The sequence below is a fragment of the Ahaetulla prasina genome, chromosome 2, assembly GCF_028640845.1.
Source record: "Ahaetulla prasina isolate Xishuangbanna chromosome 2, ASM2864084v1, whole genome shotgun sequence".
NCBI classification, from domain to species: Eukaryota; Metazoa; Chordata; class Lepidosauria; order Squamata; family Colubridae; genus Ahaetulla; species Ahaetulla prasina.
The window spans coordinates 278,169,594-278,197,223 of NC_080540.1; the positions used below are offsets into that span (position 1 = coordinate 278,169,594).

General features: G+C 37.8%; 1 protein-coding gene across 2 annotated transcripts in view; it reads left to right on the forward strand.

Annotated features, from left to right (window-relative positions):
• Positions 1 to 19,424, forward strand: part of RICTOR (RPTOR independent companion of MTOR complex 2) — a 53,214-nt gene extending 33,790 nt beyond the window's left edge. For both annotated transcript variants that reach the window (XM_058170018.1, XM_058170017.1), the window contains exons 27-39: positions 903 to 1,012; positions 1,121 to 1,208; positions 1,732 to 1,824; positions 3,082 to 3,188; positions 9,051 to 9,280; positions 10,660 to 11,689; positions 13,307 to 13,487; positions 13,731 to 13,815; positions 14,685 to 14,918; positions 15,367 to 15,525; positions 16,172 to 16,295; positions 17,552 to 17,690; positions 17,793 to 19,424. In XM_058170018.1, coding sequence (XP_058026001.1) covers positions 903 to 1,012; positions 1,121 to 1,208; positions 1,732 to 1,824; positions 3,082 to 3,188; positions 9,051 to 9,280; positions 10,660 to 11,689; positions 13,307 to 13,487; positions 13,731 to 13,815; positions 14,685 to 14,918; positions 15,367 to 15,525; positions 16,172 to 16,295; positions 17,552 to 17,690; positions 17,793 to 17,867 — 2,655 coding nt within the window. In that variant the 3' untranslated portion in view covers positions 17,868 to 19,424. The remainder of the gene's footprint in view (positions 1 to 902; positions 1,013 to 1,120; positions 1,209 to 1,731; positions 1,825 to 3,081; positions 3,189 to 9,050; positions 9,281 to 10,659; positions 11,690 to 13,306; positions 13,488 to 13,730; positions 13,816 to 14,684; positions 14,919 to 15,366; positions 15,526 to 16,171; positions 16,296 to 17,551; positions 17,691 to 17,792) is intronic.
• The last annotated feature ends 8,206 nt before the right edge of the window (positions 19,425 to 27,630 follow it).

Consider the following 27,630-nt stretch of genomic DNA (forward strand, 5'->3'; position numbering starts at 1 on the left):
ATTTCTTGGAGAGTGATTGAATTTGTACAGAAGCTCAATTTACAAAGAGTATATAGTGCATATATGAAAATTTGCAGAATCTTAAACAGTTTTAATTACACTTATTATTTAATTTTTATAAAAATTATTTTAAATGGCATTTTTAGAATATCATTCTTAGAATATAATCATCTTAGATCAGTATTTCTTAAAGTGTGGTCCTAGGACTCCTGGGGGAGCGAGACTCAGTGGTCCACAAAATCAGAATTATTTGCCATCCCATGTTGAAAAGTAATAATAGTATTAAATTGTTTGAAGGTAAATCAAATGTAATATTGTTTGGATGGAAGAAGGAAAGTCAGGGATTTAAAGACAAAGCAGTTTTTAAAAATTACATTTGATCCACATTCTCCAAATTAGTCCTATCCAAAATTGCCCCTTTCATTAGAAGTGCTTGCTGAAACTAAATTAACATTTCCGCATAACCTGTGGAAGTATTGCCCTACTGAAAGAGGCTGTGTGGGTTTAATAATAGAGCTTATCCTTTGACTACTTTGCATAATGAACATCCTGGTGTAACAAATGAATGGAGAGGCATTATCATTGATGCCAACTATTCTAATTGGTTATAGAAAAATAAATTTAAATAGAAGAGTTGTATAGGATAGTCAGACTTTCTTTGTAAAATTGTGAACCTGAACCAATGGGAATTGCATTGTATTGATCTTGCTCAATCATGTTGTCTCTCATAGAGACATGCTTTTAAAATATTTTGATTATAAAATCAACTTCCAGTGAGTATTTTATCATATTGGAGTTAGGGAACATTTTTTACCTGGGTCATTATGTAATGTGTTTATAAACATAATTTATTGCTAGAGAAAATGTTTTTCTGAAGATCTCTGAATTCCATTATATCCTAGGAATACAATTTAAAATATGTTGACTTGATAGAAGAACAATTAAATGAAGCACTTACTACGTACCGCAAACCTGTTGATGGTGATAATTATGTTCGTCGGAGCAACCAAAGGTAAAATAACCTTGACTCATTTCTTAAAGCAATGCCTATAGTTATGCAGATGGTTTTAAAATTGTTAGAATTAATTCAGTGCAAACCAACTTTTTTTCTTCCCCACAGATTACAGCGGCCACATGTCTACTTGCCAGTTCATCTCTATGGCCAACTAGTACACCACAAAACTGGCTGTCATTTGTTGGAAGCTCAGGTGAGGAAATTTAATGTAACTGATTCAAATATATTAATATTAATTGAATGCTATATTCTTTTCACTAACTTTAGCATTTATTTGCCTATTACTGATTCAGAAGTATGTAGCATAATCCACGCTACAAGGCAATTTGACTTGGCTTACCCAATTGACTCCATAAGCAAGTCAGGATTTGTGAAATCACATATAAGGTTAAACGATTGCCAGAATTCATGTACGCACTCTCTCCTTTTAACTGATGGGAATAATTGCTGAGGATTAATTTATAAAGCTAAGAAGAAATATTTCAGCTTCTTGCTCCTTCACCCTTGATATTTTAATCCCCATTTCTTTAGTCTACAGAAATAGATGGCCTCCATTGCAGTGACATTGTTTTGCCTCTACAAGATGTGAAAATGTGATTAAAAGCATAAATATTTGTATTTTATTATTAGCACTGCTTTCATATGAAAACAGAATTGAACACTTGATAAATAAATTACACTGTGGTGGTTGTTTTTTTGTCGTTGTTGTTGTTTAGAGTATTGTTCCTGACCTGAGTTACACTATCCGTTCCCCTATGCTGGAAAAATGGGAGGGGATTAAGCAACTAAAAGCTGCTCTTTGGGCACTGGTTAGTTAAAAATATTTACTACGTTTTAATATATATATATATATATACAACTAAGTATCAGTTGGTGATTACGAGTTTGCTTCTATTCTGAAATGTTTGTAAATTGCTATAGAGAGGTGAAATAACGTATTAGACTTTGTTTGTATTCTGTTTCTTTTTAACTAAAAATGATGCTTAAAGCAGCCAGTAATAAAATGTTAAATAATTAAAATAAATTATCAATGGAACTTATAAATAATATATTTGCATTTAGATGAGCTAAGAAGAAGGCAAATGCTTTCAGAATGAAAATATAATTGTCAGCAAAACTATGTTATATTTCTAGCTTGGAAGATGAGCTAGAAGGATTTAGGACTTTAAAACAGTCATTAAGATGGCTTTTTATGTTCATCTAAGAGGCTTTGAAGGAAAGCGTCCAAATTATAAAAAATAAAAGCAAATGTTTTGGGATAAGAATTAATTTTAAATTATGTCTGGCAACGATAACTGCAGCCTTTATGGTTTCTCTTTTTTTCACTACAAATTTAGAGATTGCATTGATCTATCTCTATTAAACCAATAAAGATTGTCAAAGTTTGGCACAAGCCTTTCAACATTAGTAACCCTGTGTCCTACTTGTTTCCAGTAGGAAAAATAAAAAGTTTCTTTAGCTTTCAAACTGGTTTAACTTACCTGAATCACAAAGACAACATTATGGCAATATTGCAAACATCTGAAAATTAAAAAAAAAAAAACTTGCTGCAGTTGGCTGCCAAAATTACTTTGCATCATCATGAGAAACACCATTTTTTCTTGGTTAATAAGTCATGGATATCATACTGTTATCAAATTTATGGTTTATCCATTTGACTTTGGGTTGTTAGTCCAAGAAGAAACTGTTGATGTCAAGGTTAAATGTTTGGTATTATATTTGGTATCCTGTGGGTTGAATCCAATGGTTCTGATTATTCCTACAAAGGAAGACTCCTTTAGTAGAAGAAGGGAATTTTACAAGTGTGTAATATTAACCACATTAACCATATTTTTATTGGCCTAATAAAATGGATTTTAAAAAACATATTCCTTGTGATGTTGAAAATTAGATTAATAGAACGATGCCAATATTTTTAAAAGACTATCCTTCGATGGCTCAAGTAGATATTTACGTAAGTAGAAAAGGTGTATCAGTTATGCAAAATTTGTTTTGAGATTATAAATCACTGTCTTTTGTCAAGCATACCTTGATTTTCTATTTATTGACATTTATTTATATTTAAGGGAAATATTGGCTCTTCAAACTGGGGATTGAATTTGCTTCAGGAGGAAAATGTGATACCCGATATAATGGCACTTGCCCAGCATTGTGAGGTCCTTTGTATTAGAGGGTAAGTAGAATTTGAAAACTGGAAATGGCATTGTAAAATGTCTATGAACAATTTATACTGTCTGAGCATCAATATATTTAGATTTTTATGACATCATAGAACTAAAAGAGACCTCAGAGGTCAACCTTCTCTCAGGAGATCTCTGCAGAAACTAGTAAAGCATTTCAGATATATGACCATTCAGTCTGTTGGAAGGCCTCTAGCAAAGGATTGCTCACATTTCAGTTAAAATGTTATTATCGCTTGAGACCATCACCATGGAGAACTAGCTATTTTTTGTTCCACAGCTGACAATTTGTGTAGTCGGGAATTTCCTTTTGATATCTAGCATGAACTTGCTTCCTTGCAGATTTAACCCATTGATTCTGGTCCTGCCCTCTGAAACTATAGAAAATAAGTCCACTCCCTCTCCAGAATGACAGTTTTGAGATTAATATCTTCCTTTGGAAGAGGCTTAGTAGGCTTAATATACCCATATCCTTTAACTATTCCTCAAAGGATGGTTTTTAGACCTTTTACAATTTCTGTAGCATTCCTTTGAGCTTGCTCCAATTTGTCACTGTCCTGTTTGAAAGAGAGTGTTAAGAACTAGATAGAGTATTCCACATGAGATCTAATTGAGGCATGATAGAAGAGAACAGTTGCTTTCTGCCATCCGGACTGTGTGTTTCTGTTAATACACCCTAGGACACCATTTGGCTCTTTTTTTGCAATTCCATCAGTATGGCTTAGATCAGTGGTAGTCAACCTGGTCCCTACCGCCCACTAGTGGGCGTTCCAGCTTTCCTGGTGGGTGGTAGGGGTTTTGTCCGATACTGAAGCACTTTCCTTTTTTTAAATTTAATAGAATAGAATAGAATAGAATTTATTGGCCAAGTGTGATTGGACACACAAGGAATTTGTTTTGGTGCATATGCTCTAAGTGTACATAAAAGAAAAAGGAAAAAAAATACCTTCATCAAAGGTACAACATTTACAACACAAATGATGGTCATAGGTTGCAATTTAACCCTTAATGATAGCAACAAAAAGTTACAGTCATACAGTCATAAGTGGAAAGAGATTGGTGATGAAAACGATGAGAAGATTAATAGTAGTGTAGATTTAGTAAATAGTTTGACAGTGTTGAGGAAATTATTTGTTTAGCAGAGTGATGGCCTTTGGGGAAAAATTGTTCTTGTGTCTAGTTGTTCTGGTGTGCAATGCTCTATAGCGTCGTTTTGATGGTAGGAGTTGAAACAGTTTATGTCCAGGATGTGAGGGATCTGTAAATATTTTCACGGCCCTCTTCTTGATTCGTGCAGTATACAGGTCCTCAATGGAAGGCAGGTTGGTAGCAATTATATTTTCTGCAGTTCTAATTATCCTCTGAAGTCTGTGTCTTTCTTGTTGGGTTGCAGAACCAAACCAGACAGTTATAGAGGTGCAAATGACAGACTCAATAATTCCTCTGTAGAATTGGATCAGTAGCTCCTTGGGCAGTTTGAGCTTTCTGAGTTGGCACAGAAAGAAAGTCTTTGTTGTCCTTTTTTTGATGATGTTTTTGATGTTAACTGTCCATTTTAGATCTTGCGATATGATAGAACCTAGAAATTTGAAGGTTTCTACTGTTGATACTGTGTTGTCAATATTGTGAGAGGTGGAAGTATGGAAGGGTTTCTCCTAAAGTCTACCACCATTTCTACAGTTTTGAGTGTGTTCAGTTCCAGATTGTTACGGTCGCACCACAAGGCTAGTCGTTCGACCTCACATCTATATGCGGATTAATTGACTTTTTAAAAAAATTTCATAACATTATTTAAAAACATTTTCATTAGGTTTTCATAAAATTCCCCGTGACAATTTAGGTGATGGGCCAGTGTCTTGAAGCCATGCGGTTCTGGATGGGGAGGAACAGGCTCCAGCTCAACCCCTCCAAGACAGAGTGGCTGTGGGTTCCGGCGTCCCGGTATAGTCGGCTTACGCCATCACTGACTGTTGGGGGGGAAGTATTGACCCCCAGGGGAAGGGTGCGCAACTTGGGCGTTCTCCTGGACGATCGGCTGTCCTTAGAGGAACATTTGATGGCCGACGCCAGGGGAGCATTTTATCAGGTCCGCCTGATTCGCCAGTTGCGCCCCTTCCTTGATCGGGACTCCTTACGCACAGTCACTCACGCCCTCATTACTTCCCGCCTGGACTATTGCAATGCTCCCCTTGAAGAGCACCAGGAGGCTCCAGCTAGTCCAGAATGCGGCTGCACGGGTGATAGAGGGAGCACCACATTGCTCCCATATAACACCTATCCTGCGTGGCCTGCACTGGCTGCCGGTAGCCTTCCGGGTGCAATTCAAGATGTTGGTCACTACCTTTAAAGTGCTCCACGGTTTATGACCGGGTTATCTACGAGACCGCCTTCTGCCACCGATAGCCTCCCAACGACCTGTGCACTCCCAAGGAGTGGGCCTCCTCAGGGTGCCGTCGACCAAACAATGTCGGTTGGCGGCCCCCAGGGGGAGGGCCTTCTCTGTGGCAGCACCGGCCCTATGGAATGAGCTGCCTCCGGGGTTTAATTCGCTTGTATGGCTGTAAACCGCCCTGAGTCCTTCGGGAGAAGGGCGGTATAGAAATTAAATTATAAATAAATAAAATAAAATAAATTTCTGAAAATATATTATTTGTATCGCCCACGCATAAGTTTAGTTCACATTATGTAAGTGAAACTAAATGGCGCTATAGTACGACCGCTGTCGTGTCCCACTCATCCGCTGACGGCCGGGTCAGGGAAATCCGAATCAGGCTTGCCTCTGCAGCTCTGCCCAAAGTCCTAGCAAAGTCCTCAGAGCAGGCAGGAGACCAGAAAGTGACTTCAGCAAGATAAGTTCGACTTTGCCTGACTCAGAGACTGCCAGAAAGCAGATCCTTTATATAGGCCATGGGGTGTGGCTCCATGACTCAGCACTCATTAAGGCCTGCCCCTCCCTTCCTTCTGTTGCCTCCGCCTATCCAGTCTTCTGATGCGAGGGTCACTCCAATCAGCAGCTGTTGGAAATAAACTTTCCTCAGGCTCACATGCTGTGGAGGAGGGGGAGGGGTCTAGCTGCTCCGTTTGCCTGGGCATGGAGCCAGGGCTGGGGCCGGGAGGTGCCCCCTCCTCCTCAGCCTGTCTGGGCATGGAGCCAGGGCTGGGGCCGGGAGGCATACTAGGAAATTCCTCAGCGTTCGGAAGCAGATAAGAAGACCCCGGCTGCGGTGAGAGCGGGCAAGACACAACAACCGCAAACAAAACAGCCTCGTCCCAGAATAGCTCGCGCATCTCCCACCACACCACCCAGCTGTAACAAACAAGCAGAGCTGGTAGCCGGCGCCCCTCCACAAACCCAATCCACAATGTGCGAGAGGAATGTGCAGACGACGATACACAGCGCATTACTGTGGAACCAGTGGGCGGTTAGAAAATTTTACTACTAACAAAGATACAAAAGTGTGTGGTAGGTATAAAAAGGTTGACTACTCCTGGCTTAGATTGTAATTCACAATAATGCCTGGTAGTTTTTGCATGTATTACTATCATACTGCCATCCCCCATTCCTTCCATCTTATATTTGTGCCTTTCTTTTTTTTCCTTCCTTCTTTACATTCTTCTCCATTCAATTCCATCTTAATTATTTCAGCCCACTTCTCAAATTACCTAGCTCTTTTTGAATTCTTTCTTTCATCTTGAAATATTAGCTACCTTCTCCAGCTGATGTAAAATTATTAAAGTGTGGTCTTTGAGTTCATTCAGTCGTCAATCAAGAATCCATCTAACAATAGTATTCTCTAGCCTTTCTTTAAAAATAAGGAGAATATCATGAAGCATTCCGTTGAAGACTTCGTTGAGGTCTAAGTATATTAGATTTATAACATTTCGTTAATCTAGGAAGTTAGTAACTCTGTCAAAGAAGGAGATACAGCTTGTTTGGCATACTTTGTTTGCTAGTTCTACTAACTGTAGCATGCTTATTCTCATGCTCGCAAACACCTTACCTTAGGGGAGATAATGTTCAACAGGATGGGCGCCATAGCAGAAGACATTTTGTTCCTGGGTCCCCTCAGATTTAACTCCTTAACAGATGGGATCTGCACTAAAGAGGTAGTCCTTGCTTACTATCACAATTGGGATTGGAATCTTGATTGTTGAGCAAAGCTGCTGTTCAGCAAGATCCCCGTGTGACCGCTTTGTTTAATAAGTGCAATCATGCCTTTCCCAGTTGCAGTTATTGTGCACCGGCTCTGTCTGGGGCTGTGCAATCCCATCCAACATCAAGATGGCATGTCCTAGAATCAACAAGCTCAAAAATCAAAAGCTCCTCAGTTTTGCCAAGATTTAGTTGAAGCTTGTTGTTCCCCATCCAGATTCCAACTATCTCCTGGTGTTGGGATAAGACATCAACAGCTTGTATTAATTTGCCAGGGCCAGAGATACATAATTGTTTATCATCAGTGTACAGATGATACCTCACCCCATGGTGACAGATCAGCTAATCCATTGGCTTCATGTAGATGTTAAAAAAGAGTAGAGAGAGTGTTGAACCCCACAGTACCCCACACAGTAGGGGGCTATGCGCAGGGTCTCTTCCCTCCCAGCACCACCATCTACAATGCCATCCACCTATAATCCCCAGACCCACTCAGAAGGATTCCATGATTGATGCTATTGAAAACCACTGAATAGTCAAACAAGACTAGGATGAACGCACCAGCCGGGATCATCTAAAAGTACAACCAATGCCTTGTTGTTGTTTTTTGCTCTCCTCTTCCCCCTGCTGCTGATGAGGTAGGCCTGGCTCTTAGCAAAGAGTAGTTACCCAGCTACAGCTGCTCTCATCACACTTAACTCCACAGCTCCAGCCACTCTGTGCTCTGCTACTCCAGCCATCTTTTTCCTCCAAATGCTGATGAGGCATGCCCAATCTGGCCCTTCATGAGGTAGCTGCTAGCTGTGTGCAAGGAGTTCTTCCCAAGGTCTTATCTGGTAACTTCAACCACAGAAAGAATGTTCATTAAGCAAGGATACCTATACCAAATAGTTAGATCTCATGTTTTAACTGTAACTTGAAAATAACATTTCTGTCTGTAGTAGTCATTAAGCTTGTGAGAAACGTTATACTTTGAAGTGTCTCAAAGAAGTAAAATTACATAAACATTCTTTTCTAATGCAAAACAGAATGCTTAAAAAATTTGGAAGGTGTTGGAGCACAGTTAAGCACAGTTTCTCTGTTTTAAGTTCTAAATGTGTTCAGATAACTTAAAGTAGCCCAATTCATGCTTAGAATGTTGGGTAAAGTTTGGCCCTTGAATCTTTTTAAAATGAAATATTTTGTAAACTCCTTGTGGTAATCCATATTAGATTTAAAATATGTATTTTAAATCTTCCTGATCTTTCTTGGCACATTATTGTTTCTTGTTTACCATCTATTCTATCTCCAGTCTCTATAATAATATACCGGAGATACATAACTGAAGTCTAGAAACCAAGCAGTAAAACAGTAAATAGTTTAACTATTTAACAGTAAATAGTTTAAAAAGTTATTCATTCAGGTGTGATTTGGCAAGGAAAAAAAATGAAATGCATTCATTAAAACTGTTGATATTATTCCCCATATAGTTAGTAGTTCTGTATTTTTGTTGTATTAAAAACTTGAGTACTGTTGTAATGTTTGGAGTGTCTTTTGGGGGGAGTGGTATCATGTTGATTATTTTGAAAATCCCTAGGCAGACCTGGGAGAGCAAATTCAAAAGGAACAGAGAAAGCATTTTTCTATAATTCAACTGCATTGCATTCCCACTTAATTTAACTTCATAATAGATTTTCATTTGACTTTTATTTTCTAAATGCAGGACCTGTGTCTATGTGCTTGGCCTAATAGCAAAAACAAAGCAAGGCTGTGATATTCTGAAACATCACAATTGGGATGCAGTAAGACACAGTCGAAGGCAACTTTGGCCAGTAGTTCCCGATGATGTGGAACAACTCTGCAATGAACTTTCTTCTATTCCCAGCACTCTTAGTTTGAACTCTGAATCTACCAGTTCAAGACATAACAGTGAAAGTGAATCAGCACCATCAAGTAAGCTATTTGGCAGCACTAGTAGCTAACAAATGTCTTTTTTTTTTTTTTTGAAAACCATGTAGATTACGAGGCTGACCTTTTTCTTTGCATGTACTTCATAAAGTACAATATAGATTAGGTCATGCTACTTCATAAGTATTTTTTTGCTTTTACAAATTAAGGCAAATAATGTCAATTTTAATAATTTAATTAATGTTAATATGTTAATGTCAATAATAAATTAGCAAAGAGGTGGGCAAACTTTATTTTTCTGAGATGTATTTGTTGGTGAATTTAGTTCGCTTGTCTTGCTAGTAGCTATCAATGGTTTCTTATCCAGAAATACCTAGGTACATACTTCTGTGAACTCATTTTTTGGAAAGGATGGTTTAGTTGTTCCAAGATCTTGAGATCAACATTAGTCCAGAAACCATTCATATAACTAGCAATTGCTTGCTTTTTAAGAAATAATTTGCAAATCTGTGGCAAATCCAAATTGGCACCATGACACAGGAGCCAAATGGGACTTTTAATCTATGCTGGGACTCATTTTAAGTTACATTTGAAAAAAATACATTTTTTTCATTTCTTAATTGTATGATCAATGTCAGAAGTACATGAAAATGTAGATCTAAAATGCATGGTTAAATAAGAACACTTATGTAAAAATTTAAACTGGTGAAGACAATTTCATAAACACTTGTCATAATTAACATGCTGAAATGAAATCCAGGTATTCTATCGCTAAATTGGAGGGGAAATTTTCCTAGGCTATAGGCCTAATTAGTTGGACCATAAGAAAGGCTGAACACCAAAGAATTGAGGCCTTTGAACTATGGTGCTGGAGAAGACACCTGCAGTCCACTTCCTTGGACTGCAAGGTCAGTCCTAGAGGAGATCAACCCTGACTGCTCTTTAGAAGGCCAGATCCTGAAGATGAAACTTAAACATTTTGGCCACCTAATGAGAAGGAAGGACTCACTGGAGAAGAGCTTAATGCTGGAAATGATTGCGGGCAAAAGAAGAAGGGGACGGCAGAGTATGAGATGGCTGGATAGAGTCACTGAAGCAATAGGCGTGAGCTTAAATGGATCCAGAGGATGGAAGAGGACAAGAAGGCCTGGAGGAACGTTGTCCATGGGGTCACGATGGGTTGGACACAACTTCACAACTAACAACAACAATAGGCCTGATTGTAAAATAATATTGGTAAAGATTTCCTTTCATCCCCAATAGATTCTGAATACTCTTCTGACTTTTAGGATATGTAAGAAGTCACCCTATACTTGTTGCTTTCATTTAATGTTCAGCTTCCTTGCCTTAATTCTTTGCCAGAACTAGCCTTAATTACCCAAACCTTTGTGAATCAAAAACATGAGCATTTGTTTTCATTTCAGGCATGTTCATTCTGGAAGATGACCGGATTGGCAGCACCACCTCCACTAGCACATTTTTCTTAAATATCTCAGAAGATGCAGAACAGAATCTCTATGACCAAACCGGGCCAGTGAAGGATAAGGACCGCAATCCCTTCCCCTTTTTCTCCTCCCGCAGACTTGTCAGGAATCGCATCTTGAATTCTCTTACCCTACCCAATAAAAAGCTGAGGAGCAGCAGTGATCCTAAAGGAGGCAAGCTGTCTTCCTTGGAGAACAAGATGGGCTTAAGGCGAAACAGGACAGTAACAGAACCTTGCAGCAGCATGGATTTTACAAGGGGAGATGACTTTACCCCGGTATTCAAGGTTCCTAAGATTCACACTCTGAAACTAGAAACTTCATTTGTTGGGAGCAAGCACAGCGAAGATGCAGATAGTACTCCAAGTATTGGTGAAAATGACCTTAAGCTTCCCAAAAGTCTTGGCCATGAAAATCACCGGGAAAACTCCAGCCGAGAGAGACTCATAGAAGTTTCCACACAGACTCATTTCAAGAGTCGTAGTTTGAGTTTCAATACGGACACAACCACAAGTGGCATAAGTTCAATGAGCTCCAGCCCTTCCCGAGAGACTATGGGAGTGGATGCTACCAATATAGACACTGACTGTGGGAGCTTAAGTACTGTGGTGAGTACCAAGACCATTAAAACAATTCAGTGTTCAACCCCACAATCTAACCACCTCCCTCTGTCAAAATCAAATTCTGTCTCCCTGGTACCACCAGGGTCTTCGCACACTCTTCCTCGGAGGGCCCAGTCACTAAAAGCTCCTTCCCTTGCTACTATAAAAAGCCTGGCTGACTATAATTTTAGTTACACCAGTTCTCGAGATGCATTTGGATATGCAACCCTGAAACGCTTGCAACAGCAGAGGATGCATCCTTCTTTGTCACATTCTGAAGCCCTAGCTTCTCCAGCAAAGGATGTACTCTTCACAGACGCAATCACAATGAAATCTGGTAGCCTAGACTCTCGACTAACGCCCAACCGGTGAGTAATACTGTCTTCTGTTTTACTTCATTAAAATTGGGTTATCATGGGAGAGAAATTATCTTTCAAAGAAACACTGATCTCTTTATTGTCCCAGTGCATTTTGAGGAACATCTGTTTTTCAAGAAGACTTTTATATTGTACCTCTCCTAAGACAGCTGTAAGGGGTCAAGATGTGAAGGGAGAGTTAGCACTGCTTAAACCAGATAGAATAACTGTGTAATCATGAACAAGTGGATTCCAGTTTTAAAGCTGGGAAAAAACGGTCAAAAGTCCATTGACTTAAAAAGGTGAAAATAAAAGGCATTAAGATTTAAATATCTAGGGAGATTGATATCTGTATTTGGTAGTAGTCAGTGGTGGGTTGCTCCCGGTTCTGTCCGGTTCTATAGAACCGGTAGTAAAACCAGAGGGAGGCTCCGCTCACCCACCCCAACATCATCAAGAGGCTTCTGCGCATGCGCAGAAGCGCACACGCAAAGCAAGTGCGCACGCACGCTCCCATTGCGAGCCAGTAGTAAAGGTAAGTAGAACCCACTCCTGATAGTAGTAAATCTTGTCTATGTATATGCTGCTTTTCTTACTTCAATTAAACCAATTATCTAGCAGTATGTACTCCTTGAAGGTACTGCTGGTATCTATTTCCTGAACATTTCTGAAAAAATCAGAGATGTATAGTTAAAAGGACCTGAAATTGCTCTAATCTGAATGGCCTTGCTCATTCATATTTAAGTGAATTAATAATTTTCACATAACTTTACATTTAACTATTCTCTGACCATCTGAGGACCCAGATTGTTGGGGGCAATATGCTGACTCTGTAAAACTGCTTAGAGGGCTGTAAAGCGGTATATAAGTCTAAGTGTTCTTGCTTTCTTTTTTTTTAGAGGTGTTAGTAACCCATGATTCCAAATGAATGAAGAATGACTTAGGAAATTTGCAGATGATCCATATTGGCTACAGGGGAACGCTGCCATGGCATAATTATTTTTTGCTGTGATCACAAAAACAGTTTGTGTGTGTGAGGGGCGGGGGGAGAGAAAGAGAGAGAACAAGATGGTTGCAGCAATGCTATTAAAGGTTCTTCCTCTGTTCATATGTGTAATGTCAGTTCACATACAAAAGGAGTATAGCTTGGTTTGTGCTGCTATTATCACCCATCTTTTCTGATTTGATACCCCTACTTTTCATACCCCTAACAGTCCCAGCTTCTGATAGACAGCATGATACCATTCAGATTCAGGAAGCATCAGAAATTCTATTTCATTTAATCAGGACCAGATAAATACTAAACTGTGTATTGATTTTGTACTTTTGGGATGATCCTTCAAGTTCTGGTGACTGCCTGAACTAGTCCCTGCAGTTATCTTGGCAAAATTTTTAGAAGTGGCTTGCCATTGTCTTCTTCTTAGGGCTGGGAGAGAATGACAAGGTCATCCAGCTGGTTTTATACTTAAGGCAGGATTAAAACTCAGTCTTCTGGTTCTAGCCTGTTGCCTTAACCATTACATCAAACTGGTACTTGAACTAAAATTAGCCATGGTATTTTAAAATATAGTACTCATTATAATAAAGCCAGGGTTGTTATTCTAAATATGCTCCTTCTGCATGTTACAGGTTCATGAGAGCTTTGAGCTATGCATCATCCTTAGATAAAGAAGATTTATTAAGCCCTATAAACCAAAATACACTGCAGCGTTCTTCTTCCGTTCGTTCCATGGTGTCTAATGCTACCTATGGTAGCTCAGACGATTACATTGGACTTGCTCTCCCGGTTGACATCAATGAAATATTTCAGGTATGTGGACAATATTTTTATCTTAAGTGAGGGAATTAGTCATGCTAAGTACTGTGTTGCTATTCTATATGAAACACTTAATTTCACCCCTAGCAATATATAGAGAACATATTGCAATTTATTACACTTACTGGAATATTGTTGAATGTTAAATACTTCACACTGAAGCTACTCAATATTTCCAGAAATAATGACTATTTTTAAAACTTGATCTGCATAATTTTTTGGCTTAAAATATTTCAGGTAAAAGAAACCCCATATTTCCAGAAGAAAACTATGCTTTCATACGATGATCGGGGCAGTCGAGTCTTTGCCCAGGATACTTCAGGTATGCTTTCTATTCTCTTTTAGCTTACATGGTCACCTGCCACTTTTCTTAAGCTCTTCACCTCCTCCTTTAGGAAGAAAGTGTTTATTCCCAACTGCTGATTTCTAAGCCCTGTGATCTGAAATATGACGATCATGTTTCATATCACAGATTCCAGGACTTTCACTTCTGAGAGTACATTCAAAGCATTGTGGCTTATATCGTGCCTTATATTCAAAGGGAATTATCTTCATACAGACAAAAAAAGAGATAGAGAGAGGTAATCCATGGTAGGACATTACTTCACAGCATCTTAATTTTGCATATCTCATAAAGTCAGGTTTATGTTATACTAGCACATCTCGCCCTCAGATCCCAATCTGACCCACGGTTGCAGTTGGCTATCAGCAGTGGTGTAGCAGTTGGATATCAGCAGTGGTGCAGCATTGGTGGTGTGCATCAGGGGCCATGATGGCAGTGGGGCCCACTACAGCAGTTCATTTCTAATGTGGTCCCTTGGGCAAATAAATTGTCCACCTCTGTACTAGCAGAATATGCCCCAATGAGGACTGGATTGCCCAAAATCTTCTCTGGAATCTTGATAAATGGAAGTATTGACAACGTTTTTGTAGTATTGGGCAAGACACAGGGAAACAGACATTTGTTACAGTGTGCTTACTTTATGTGGCTATAGCATCCCTTAACAATTGAAATTTATTTAGATGTGGGCTTATTATTTTATGTGCCTTAAAAGAATTATAGGAATTTATTTATTAAATATATTTGCCGCCTATCTCATTTTGAAGCAACTCTGGGCAATTAATTGCAGAAAGTGCTATTGTATTGCTCCATTATGTTCTATTTTCTGTCGCTTAACCAAATGCTTCCAGGTTTGCCATGTGAGTCTGCTGAGCTTGTAAAGAGTCCCTTCCAGATGCTTCGTCAGCAGATAAGTCTTACAGAGATTATGAACACTAGTCGTTCAGATGCCTCCCAGTTCCTAGAAAACATGGAAGACACGGGACTCCAAGAACACACTGAAGATAATTGTCTCTATTGTGTTTGTACACACATCCTCGATTGTCAGCATAATAACAAACTGAACTCTGCATATAGTCACCCAGGTTAGTGCTACCAGGTCGGCATCAGCTAGACAACTTGAATCTGATCTGCAATAATTAGAAGACTGGAAGCTTTCTCCATTCTGCTTCCATTTGCTGATGCTACTTCACAGAATTCCAAAATCTATTTCATAATCTTGAAAGCTAGAAACCTTCGTTGAATGTTTAACTTCTCTGGCTGGCAAATCCTGTGGAAACAAACTTTTCCCATTGTTATTGTTGTTTTAAGAACCATAGTGCCTGCCTCATAAATTCATCATCACAATACTTTTCCTTTATTAGTGCATTGTTATCAAAATAGTAAGTTCATGTTTGTTTGGTTGGATTGTTTCTAAGTTATTCAGTTCTGTATCATTTTGGGTTTTTTTTTCCCCTATGTAAATTATGTATATCATGCTGGATTTTTTTTCTATCTAAATTATTCCATCTATCTTATATCAAACTTTATCAGAATTTTCAGACATTCCTTATTCAGACTGGTGTGGAAAGGCTATGCATAATCATTTGGATGTGGTTTCACATTCCTCGAAGTTTTCTGGAATTTCAGGATGTAGTGATGCTGTATCCCATGGATCAGCTAGTAGTACCAAGAGTACTGATCTCATCATAGGTGAGTTATTTTTCACAAAGGCTGCTTCTGATGCTTCTTGTTGCTTGGCTGTTGGATGCTTTCATCAGAAATCCCAGCTTTGCACTCTGCTTCTTAACACTGGAATAATCAAGATGATTATTGATTATCCAGGCATTACTAACTTTCCCACTTTTTGCACAATTTCTGTTTTTATCTTTTCTCAATATTTATTTATTGTTTTATTAAAATTATGTGCCACCCATCTTGTCAGAGGCGACCTTAGGCATCTTACAAATATTAAAACTAGTATAAATTAATATAATAAAATAATAAATATCATTAAAAGATGGGGAGAGGGGAACATAAAGCACATGAGAAAGATGGGGTCTTTTCCTAATCCAATAGTCACCTCCAGAATAGTTCATTCCCATTTGGGAAGAGCTATGTATGATTTGGGCTTTTGATTGGGATTTAGATCATTCTGCTTGGTTTTCCATGGTCCCTTTATGAGTAATATGCCCATTTGAACCAGAATAAATAACATTTGTACTTGACAGTTGCTTTTATGCCCATTGGCCTGCATCTTTAAAATATATAACAGACTTTGTCAATGTTATCCAGTGATATTTCAGTCAGTACAAATACTGTTTCAGTTTAATATACTGTTAAATTTCTTTTTCTCAAGGCATGAAATCAATCCCAGATGATACTCCAGTATGCCGCATACTACTGAGAAAGGAAGTTTTGCGATTAGTAATCAACTTGAGTAGCTCAGTAGGAACTAAAGGTCATGAAACGGGTCTCTTGACGTAAGTGAAATTTTTCCCATTATTTTTAGCTTTTACAAGTAATATTCCTTTTATTTTTGAATTGGGAATAGAATTGTTCTCATATTACACACAAATCAGTTTAAGTTCTTTATATACATATACATATAGGTGTACTTCTGGCATTTCTTACGTTGTATCTCAAAATAGAACTCACAATAATATGTTAGAATGATACAATTGAAAGGACTAAGTTGACTGCAAGGCTGTCATTAATTTGAACCATCAATATGTCAAGTCATATGTCAAGTCCGCTCTCAAGTCCGTCCAGTCCGCTCTCACAGAGAGGGCCTCCTTAGGGTACCGTCGGCCAACCAATGTCGGCTGGCGGCCCCCAGGGGAAGAGCGTTCTCTGTGGGGGCTCCGGCCTTGTGGAACGATTTGCCGGTGGGACTCCGTCTTCTCCCTGATCTTCGGACCTTTTAAGCGCGAGCTCAAGACCTTCTTTTTTCACCAAGCGGGGCTGGCCTGATTGATTTTAATATTGTGGGTTTTAGTGGGCTTTTAAATAGGGGTTTTATTCTATTTTTGTAATTTTCTTAATTAATATTTTTAACTTACAGCCATTGAATTAGATTTTTAAACTTGATATTGTATTTTAAATTTTTGGATTATTGGTGTTTTATCTGCTGTACACCGCCCTGAATCTTCAGAGAAGGGCGGTATAAAAATTTGAAAAATAAATAAATAAATAAATAAGAACACCCTATACAGGTAATCCTTGACCTACAACAGCTCATTTAGTGACTGAAGTTACAGTGGCACTGAAAAAAGTGACTTCTGATTGCTTTTCACTCTTAACGCCTATTGCAGCATCCCCATGATCACGTGACCAAAATTCAGACACTTAGCAGCTGACCCATATTTATGATGGTTGCAATTGCCCCGGAGTCATGTGATCACCTTTTGCAAACTTCTGGCAAGCAAAATCAATGAGGAAGCCAGATACATTTAACAATTATGTTACTCTCTTAATATCTACAGTGATTTATTTAACAATTGTGGCAGAATGATAATAAAATGGACATCTCTCTTAACAAATATCTCACTTAGCAACATAAATTTGGAGCTCAATTGTGGTCATAAATTGAGGATTACCTGTAACTTATGTGCATTGTGGTGGTTTTTTTTCCATGTTTTATTTCAAATGCTTATTTCTCAAGATTTGCCTAAATATTAGATGTCTCAGGTTTGATGGAACCTTTTAAAAATATGCTTCCTTATTCTTTATGGTCCAGAATTAAAGAGAAGTTTCCCCAAGCATTTGATGATATATGCCTTTACTCTGAAGTATCCTACTTGCTAGCTCATTGCACTTTTCGATTGCCATCTAGACGGTTTATTCAAGAACTCTTTCAAGATGTACAGTTTTTGCAGGTGAGTAGAATTAAAGTCTAATGAACTCTGGGAAAAGGGGGCACCAAGTTGTTGCCCCATATAAGTTGCCTTGAAAACTTTGCACATTCTATTTTCTTCTAGATGCATGAAGAAGCAGAAGCTATTTTAGCCTCACTGTCAAATCAACAAACAGATAGCCCATCAACTGAATCCTGACCTCTTGTTTTCCATGATGTGATAAATGTGAAGTTACTAGTAGCATTCAATAACACCTAATTGACTGGGCAACAGAGAAATACCATCTTCTGAATTGTTCCAGGAATTCTGGTACATAAAATTGGATGCTCAGTTGTAGAATTTTTCTTCGATGGAACTTGCTTCCAAAGCCATCTGAGCCCTGAGGGGAATTGTTAAAACAATGAAAGTAACAAGATATGCAAGAAGAATGAAGCACCAGACACTTATGCAGGTTTTCATTTCACTTAATTTTGAATGCAATGTCACAAAAATAGAGGACAAATTACACGGGACCTGGTTTACATGGTTGACTTTTGACTTCCGTTTTGGACAGAGTTGATGCCTTGCTTGTTTACCCTGGATTTGAGAGACGTGGTATCTTAAGCTGTATCCCATTGTCATCAATGGAGCATGCTATAACCATGACATCAGGGGATTAATTAGGGGATTTCCTTGATATATTTCTTAATTTTGTGAACACTACTTGGACAATTTCTGCTCTCAGAGAATCTTCAGTAGGTTTGGGAGTAACCTTAACTTATTTTATTGTTATAATATTAGCAGTCTGTCCAGTTTTGTTGCAGTTTCATGTAATTATGTTAAACTGAACCAATTAATGAATTTCACTACAGTTTGAGTTGAGGAAAAAAAAACACCATTCCCCTGGAATTAGATTTACCTCCATGTAACACATGCATTATAATGGGGTATTCTACATTAATGTTCATCCAGTAATTGATTAATTGTCTAAATGTAGATCTTCAAAAACAATAATTTATGTCAGGTAAATCAAGTAAAATTAATACTTATTGCTGCTTTTTATCAAGAAAAATGCAAAATAATAATTTCACATTCCATGGCTTTAAATTTGCTCCTAATCATTTGCTTCAATCATACAGACGAAAGATTAATGGCAAGATAATACCAATAATTGTAGTGAAAAGCCTTAAATGTGTAGTGTAAAAGTGCTACATTGCTATAATTCAGAGGTCTTTTCCATAAAATTAGCACAAATTGTGTAATAATGATGGTATGTAGTTCCATTCTCTCCAATATCAAATTTATGCAAGTATGAGGTTGAAACAGATTGAATTTATTTCCAAATTACAAAGTTTCTTTTAGAATCAAATGACATTTACCTGAAAATCTGTACATACAAATGTATAATTGTTTTGCTTACAAAACCTGTAGGGTTATTTGGTCATTTCTTGTCTATGGAAATAATTCAGATAGACTGTACTGGGAATACGCCCATCAAAGTTTATCTCCCCTTAAAAGTTTGCAAAGATTTGTATGTGTGTGTATATGTATGTGTGTGTGTGTGTGTGTGTGTGTGTGTGTGTGTGTGTGTGTGTGTGTATGTAGGTCTTTGGTCAGAAAACATATATATATATATATATATATATATATGTTTTCTGAGGTTTTCACGGGTGTTTGTATGTAGGTCTTTGGTTGTTCGGGTTTTCTCCCGTGTAAAATTGGAAGTGTCCTGGCGACGTTTCGACGAAGTCTCATTCGTCATCTTCAGGCTTCAGCTTACACGGGAGAAAACCCGAACAACCAAAGACCTATATATATATATATATATATATATATATATATATATATATATATATATATATATATTTCTTCAGTTCTAGAAGACAGCAAATGCCATCATTACAGTTATATTATTGGCTAAGAAAGATGAAGCAAGAGTTTATCTGTAAATTGAATCTTCAGGACTAGTAATCATAAGTAAAATCTCATAGTTGAAGAAACAGGATCGATAGTTCATTTCACATAAAACTGAAAACAATTTTTTTTCCCCCTGCCACCCTGCAATGGCCAAGTAGGACATCTGGCGCTTAGGGCATTAGATCGCTTTTTAAAAAAAATCTCACAAGAATTAGGCACCAATTCCCGAATCCTTAGAATAAACCTGAAATTCTCTTCCTGTCATTTTGGTTATAACTATAGTAACTGATCCACAAATTTAAGTACTACTGGATGGGATACTTTCCAGGATGGCATTTTTCTAGAGAAATAGAAAACTTAATAAAGATACTGGTCTGAACAAGAGAGTCAGTTCAGATCCATATCTATAATTCCCAAAAGAAAGTTACCTCTAAGATACCTGACTTAATTTGTATTCTAGCTTCTAACTTATCTCACAAACAACAGATAAGAACCCACGCAAACCAGATAAAGACATTCTACATAAGAATATGGGACACAGTTTTTATGGATTAAGCATTTTCTTCCTCTTCCTAAGACCTTTTAAGGATATACATGTCTTCTACCTCCAAGCAGAAGTTTACATTACCTCATTATACTGCTTTGTACATTCTAGGTGGGAGATACAGCAGAATAATATTTGAGTCAGTCTAATTCTCTCTAAGGTATTGGGATATGTTACTTTGGTACATAGAAAATTAAGTATGGATAACCTAGAGAACTCTCATAAGGAGTTTTACCATTCATGGCCAGAGCTGAAGAATCTTAAGGGGAGTTCATAATGTTTTGTTGTTACATTTTTAGACATGAAATTTGAATGTCTATTGAGAATATTATTATTATTTATCACTACGTTAGTGACCATTTAGAAACTGAACAACTGAGGAAAGGAGTAATTGGAGAAATTTCAAATATTTCATTCTCAGGTTTGAAATATCTCTTTAAATACAGTATTTTAAGCTGGTGAGGGTTTTTTTTCTCCAAATTCTTTCAGGTTTTTAGTTTAGAGACTACAGGAGGGAATGGGGTGCTCTCTGCTTCCTGTTGGTGTGGTGGTTGTTTCTGAACCATGGAATAAAGTTTTATGTTAGGAATAGCAGCAGATATAATCCAGAGAGAAGTGTGTGCCACTGAGAGTCTAGATTTCAGCGTCTTCTTCTCTCGCGACAGTTTGGCAAAACTGCATTACAATAATTTATGGAACATCTGGAGAGCTATGTAGTTACAGTAGTTCCCTGATTTCTATGAGAACCTCCTTAGGAAAAAATAGTGGGGGGGAGAAGTGGGTCAGGAAAAAATAAAAGGAAGGACTTCAGCTTGTTATGCAGGGTTCATTAATAATTTTCCATCAATATTCAGAGATGCTTTGCTCATAGATAAAACTCCAGTGATAACACTCCTGTGCAGAACCAAAATGGCAGCCACAGTGTAGACCAAATGGTGGTGTAAATTCCAAAGGATTCGTACAATACTTCCAGTAAAAAAAAAAAGCAAATAGTTGATTGTACATAGTAGTTATGAATGCTACCTCAGTAATGATAGAGTATTAAGATCTATAGATCGATAACTCTAAGTAAAATTAATTCATTTATTCTGTGTTTTGCATTTTTGATTTCAAGGCAAAAGTAGATGAAAAAGTTTTCTTTAAAGCAAAGATAGTTCAGCTTTCAACTATAGTTGTTACTGAAAAAACAGTTTAGTTACAGTGGAAAATTAAAAAGTAAATTCAGCTAAATGTACTAATATATCCACTTAGATAATAATACATAGGTATACATAACTTTTTGACATTTAAAAAAAATAGTTTTGGTTTCTGTTCAGAATACTGCCCAAGATCAATTGACCTTAGCTATATGGGCAACAGCATCATCAAAAATTGTAAAATAACATTAAGGGAATTTGGGTCTTTGCATTAAAATACAAATCAATGGTGGCTGTCTGAACCAATGTTGCATCTATATGATGTTATACTTATTTTGTTAATCAATTTGTTGTAACAGAACATACCTGGAATCTGGGTAGAAATTCATGTATTATTAATTTGTTTTACTTACTGTCCCATGACCAGTCATTGATTTCTTACAGTAATGAACTATTTGTACCCATAAAGCTACATACAGATCAACAGCTTCTGCACTTGACAAGTAGAACAAAAAGGTTTATAGAACCTCATTTGATTGCTGTTGGGTGATGGATTGTTTTTAGCTTAGGTACTTCTCTGAAGCAATTTCTCCTTGATCACTAAATCCAAAATTTGGAGTAAATACAGTAGAACATGGAAGAAGTCTATACTTGCATTATAGATTATAAGTAAGAAGTTTTAACTAAGAACCGGGAAGTGCTGTGCTTAAACCTATATGGCATGGGTGTCAAACTCAATTGTATCACGTGACATGTGATGTATCACAACACTTTTTGCCTTTGCGGAGCTGGGGCGTGGCCTGCACGTGACTTAACTGGCCTGCGGGCCACCAGTTTAACACCTCTACTGTATGGGATTCACAACACTTCTTTGGAATTAATGATGCACAACTCTGATATCCTTGTCATTTTGAAAGGCTTGGATGGCATAATCCAGAAATGCTGTAGAAAAAAAAAATCCTATCTAAATGCTCCTTCTCATTACTGAAAGGATGAAATAATTTGCAAAGATGTTTAATGCTTGCAACTGCTTTGGAATGGACCCTGATATCAAGTTGCTATGATTTGGAAACCTCGCTCCACCCACTTCCCTCAGTTACAAACACTGGCAATTATTTGTACTTAAAGAGACCTTCTTGGAGTATTTATGTATGGTGGGAGAAGGAGAATGAAAGAGATAACAAGTTATGAATGACAAAGTGTTATTTTCTATCTTCCTTTTGATGCATTCCTTGGGGGAAAGGATAAACAGTGTGAATAATCAAACTTGCAATTGATTCTTCACATTCAACATCTCCATCTTCAGTGATACAGGTCCCAAAATACCTTGATTTTAACATAAGCTTATGAAACAACTTTTCCTTATTTTATATTTTTCAAGGAGCATAGAATTGAATCTTGTCTTTGTTCATGTCAAAGCACCCAGTTTCTACTAACTCCCTTCTCCCACTGCAATCTTTCATATAATTCCCAAGAGTCCTTCAGATCACAGATTGTGGAGGAGTGTCAAAAGCTCCATTTTTCATTTTCCACTCACAGAATGATCCTAGGCCCCATTTTATAACCACAGCAAGGTCAAGAACCTAAAGACGTCACATTAGTAAAAGATAGATTTAGATATTCATCTGTGGGGACATAAAATGCATACTTTGGCCTCCAATGTTTCCAAGTAAAAGTTATCTGCAAGCACACCCAGGGTCATTTGATCTGTACCCATACATTTTGGGACCAATAGCATTTAAGCTGTTACCTGAATAGCACCATTAGGAACTTACTTTACTAAACCGGTTCTAGCAACTATTGTGAATCAACAAAAAATGCTCTTCAGATATGATATAATTAGAATCGGCCACACAGCTCACAGTAGGCTTCCTGAACTTGATCATCCTCAATAATAGTAGATAGCATTCCTCATCCTCTACCCTCATGTGCAATAGTTGAAAACAATGGGCTACAGTTTGTATCATGGAAAGATTATACATGGTATAAAAGTGATACAGGATAACAAAACAAAGCCTTTGCAAAGTTAATAACCAGTTTATAACATGAACATTAATTTCAGATGGACGAGGCATTATCCAACCAACGACAGCATTTCTAAGGTTAGGAATGCTTAAGTTGAATCTTGCCTTGAATATGTTAATCCTTTCTGTATAATCACGGGAAAATAAAATGTCCCTTGAATAATCTCTTTTGCAATAATCAAAATTATCCCTTGATTTTGTGTGTGTGTGGGTGTGTATGTGCTTTGCCATTTTGAATGGGGTAATGTGACACTGTAAATGGTGTCCCCCCCAACCCTTACTATACCTTGGAAGCTGCACAGCTTGAAGGTATAATAATCATCTGTTTCTAATACATATCCCTGTTGGAAATTATCTAGCAATGATAGCCTTATTTTGATTTTTTTTAGAATTTTAGTGAGGATTACTGTATATTCTTAAAACTCCAGATTTGCTACACATTTTTGTTAACTTTTTACTTCCAGTAAAAAGTAAAGAATGTGGTTTTCCTTAGGATTATTTTTGTAAAATAGCAGGATAGCAATGCTATAGCATGCAGAAAGTGCACTTTTTTTGCCTGACTTGCTTGTAAAATAGACACTATTTAATTTGGGGGGGAATATAATTTATGCCAAAAAGAAAAAGGTATCTTGCTGCCATTTTGCGACTGCGTAGGTTAGAGTAGCACAGAATGCAAGGATGGGGAGGGGGACGGGTGGGGACACAATTTGTAAATATAATTATTGTGAAAAGGGGGGAAATACTCTTCAGATAATAGATGCCAATAACCCAAATGATGCCTGGGTTAGAAATTATGTAAATTAATCATTCGGAGTGGGTGGGGCAGAGATTATGAAAAGACTCATTTTTCCCTATCCCGTATGGTCAATTTTCCATATAAGTTTAACAAGCTGCTACATATTTGGAGGTTCTATTGTTTGTAGGTCATTGAATGAACTTTGAAATCTGATTTATATTATATACCTGTAACATAGAAAGAAAAAAAAGTATTTATATATTTTCTGTATGACAATTTCATGAGCTGTGTATAATTTTAAAAAGGCTTTGTCCCAAAAAGGTTCGGCTCGCCTTGATTCTTTTTTGTTGTTTTCATTGGTTTGGAAATATGTTTTGTTTTGTATAGTGTGTACAGTTCATGTCTATGGATATTACAGGCCTCCTAAAGCATTATCTTCCTATCAAAGGGATACATTGTTAATAAAATGGACTTTAAACACCTTGCAAACTTGCCTTGTTGTTTGTCAAATGTTAGCTTTGTTTCCCAAAGTCCTTTCACATTGAATGTTGAATTTTAAAAAAACCCTTTGTTTCTACCATTGGAAATGGTTATACCTAGATAATTTAATTTTGAAATACTGTAAGCTGTTTTTAATTTTGGGCTTCTTTCATTATGGCCCCGACCCTGAGTAATCCTTGAGGATTACTTTGGCATCATAACCAACATGAGTCACTATCATTTGGTTGCGTTATGAGCTAGAAGAGGAATCTATATAGTTATTCATTCAGATTCTTACTCTCTAGTTGCTCTCCCAGTATTGAGCCATGGTGTATATGAGCCACGGTGGCGCTGTGGTTAGAGTGCAGGCTACTGCAGGCTACTTCTGCTGACTGCCGACTGCCTGCAATTTGACAGATCAAATCTCACCAGGCTCAAGGTTGCCTCAGCCTTCCATCCTTCCGAGGTCGGTAAAATGAAGACCCAGGTTGTTGGGGGCAATGTGCTAATTCGGTAAACTGCTTAGAGAAGGCTGTAATGCACTGTCAAGTGGTATATAAGTCTAGGTGCTATTGCTATTGCTATCCCAATCAAGAAACTGCCAAAGAGCCATCAGTAAACAGCCCAACCAAAGAATCTCTAAAATTGATCCCAACCACATAGACAAGTCACCAGAATATAAGCTAACAGCAAATAGCGTTCCTTACTAGCACTAATGATGTTAACTAGTTTGGTTAATGAAATGTCTGCAGGAAAACAAGCAAGCCCAGAGAGCACCAAGGACCCAGATCACACCTTCATCCAGATGACCAATGAAGCATTCTAGATGTCTACTGCAAACACTAGGTCAGGGGGAGAAAAAAGACTAAAGCTGGAACAACTAAAGACAATTTTAACCATGGGCTCGGCAAGTGATAAGAGCACTGTCACAGATGGGATATAAAAAAATAATTTACGCCACATGTTCAAACTTCAGCTAGTAGATGGGAGAATAAACCCATCAGCTCTCATCCTTTCATTGGTGGAGTCTTACTTGCAACCAAACAATTGGGTAGTGCTGGCTTAACTAGTGCCAATCAAAATGATACATAGGAATTAACATGATATACATCAAAGCTCTTGGTCAGCTTCATGGTTACAAAATGCAGAGGAAGACCTGTTGCAAGAAAATCCAGAAATTAAGCCAACAATCAGGGCCATTGAGGAATGCAGTCTTTTAAATGTTAATTTTCTTCAGGAAAATTAAGGAAGGTTGTTATATTGTTTGTAAAATGCCATATAAATAGGGTGCACCATTGGAAGAGTTGAACAACCAGCTTAGGGACTGATCTAGATGGAGAAAATCTATTAATATGATTGGTAGGAACTGACAACAACTTGATGGAACATAATGTATTGATTGCAGCTAATTATACTAGAAATGTCCAAAATTGCTGTTTTCAAACACCAACTGGACTTTTTTAAAAAAATATTATTTAAAACGTTTCACTCCGCATCCAAGAAATTCAATTTAGAACTTCCTCAGAACTGAAGTTCCTTGGAAGAGAAGTGAAACATCTTCAAGAAATTTTTAAAAAAAGTGCAGTTGCCATTTGAAAAAAAAAAAAGCACTTTTGGGACAATCATGACCTGGATGACTGAGCATCTCCATAGATATTCTACAAGATTGTAGGCTGAAGGTTTCCAAGAAAAGTTGAGTCTAGTCTCCACTTGAAATTGCCTCCATCAGCATTAGTAGTTGCTTGGAAACATAACTCCAGGGAAAACAGGAAAGAGCAATTCTAGAAAGTGAATATCTTTAGATTGCAGAAGTAGTCAATCTACCAGTTCTTTTAACTTTGTAGACCTCTGGGGAAATGTTCCACAAGGCATGTGCACACAGAGACAAATGAATCTTGATTCCCATTAGATTCTGCTGTTGTCAGGGTTCCGAGTAAATACATCTGCCAAAAGCAGAACTTCAAGGCAGATTCCTCAAAGAACATGTTTATTGGATACATCATATTGGCACAGCCAGTGAAAACCGACTCAAAGTTCCAGTGGTTTCTCCCTAATTAAAAGAGCAAATATTCCCCCTCCTGAATGTCACCAGTCACATTGTCCAATAAAAGTAACTGGCAGGCTGCTTGGTCACTCCTCTCCTCCTTCAACTGCCCCTTGCTGAGATAACCTTGGTTCCCACAAGAAAACGTTTTGTTTTGACTGTTAGCTAGTCTATCTACTTCCCCCCTCCCTTCCCCCTTTCAGGGTTCGTGGCAACTATGAGGTAGCAAAAGATGGCTTCAGTCAGGTTCGCTTCAGAGTTGACATCTGCGTCATAAGGAGACCCAGAATCATATCCCCACTGTCAGATCCAGTGAGGAGAAATCATTGGGAGATACATGATACCACAATCATGTGGATTTGTACCATGAAGGGCTTTACGGGTGATAACCAGCACATAGAATTGCTCTTCGTTGTTACTGACTATGAAACTATGTTAGCTATATAAAGTCCTTATTGGAGGGGAGGGCTGCCTTCCTTTAGGCTTCACTTTCTCCAAGAAAATTGTAATAGAAAGGTAAATGATAGTTTATTTTAATAACTTATCTCCGTCCACCCTGCTACTGTGATTCTGAGCAGGTAACAGTGATAATAAAAAAAATAGCAGTCCGAAATAATTTAAAACAATTGCAGTATCAAGGCAGTGTGCATCAAAGACACAAATAAATCTCCTCCATTTTACAGACAAATATATTACAAGCAGTTAACCACCAAGTTTAAAAGCGAGGTCTTTGACATCTTATAGAAGGCAAACAGTTTTGGGGAGAAAATGTTCTTCCACAGGGCAGGCACTAACATAGAATATGCATCTCTCCTGGTTCCTGCAAGATGGCCCTCCTTAATAGAAACGACCTGGAGCAGGCTCTGATGGGACAGGAGAATTATTCTGATCGATAACCTGGCCCTGTGCCATGTAAGATTTTAGATGTGGCCATCAGCATCTTGCCTTGTAACCAGCAGCTTCACCAGGTCACTTAGAACTGAGCAGTGATGTTACACGTTTTCCTCCATAACACTCGAAGGACAAATGAGCAGCCACCTAATCTCCACTTATGGGAAGGCAGATAGGAATCTGGGTGATTCCACTCCACGTCTCACCCGG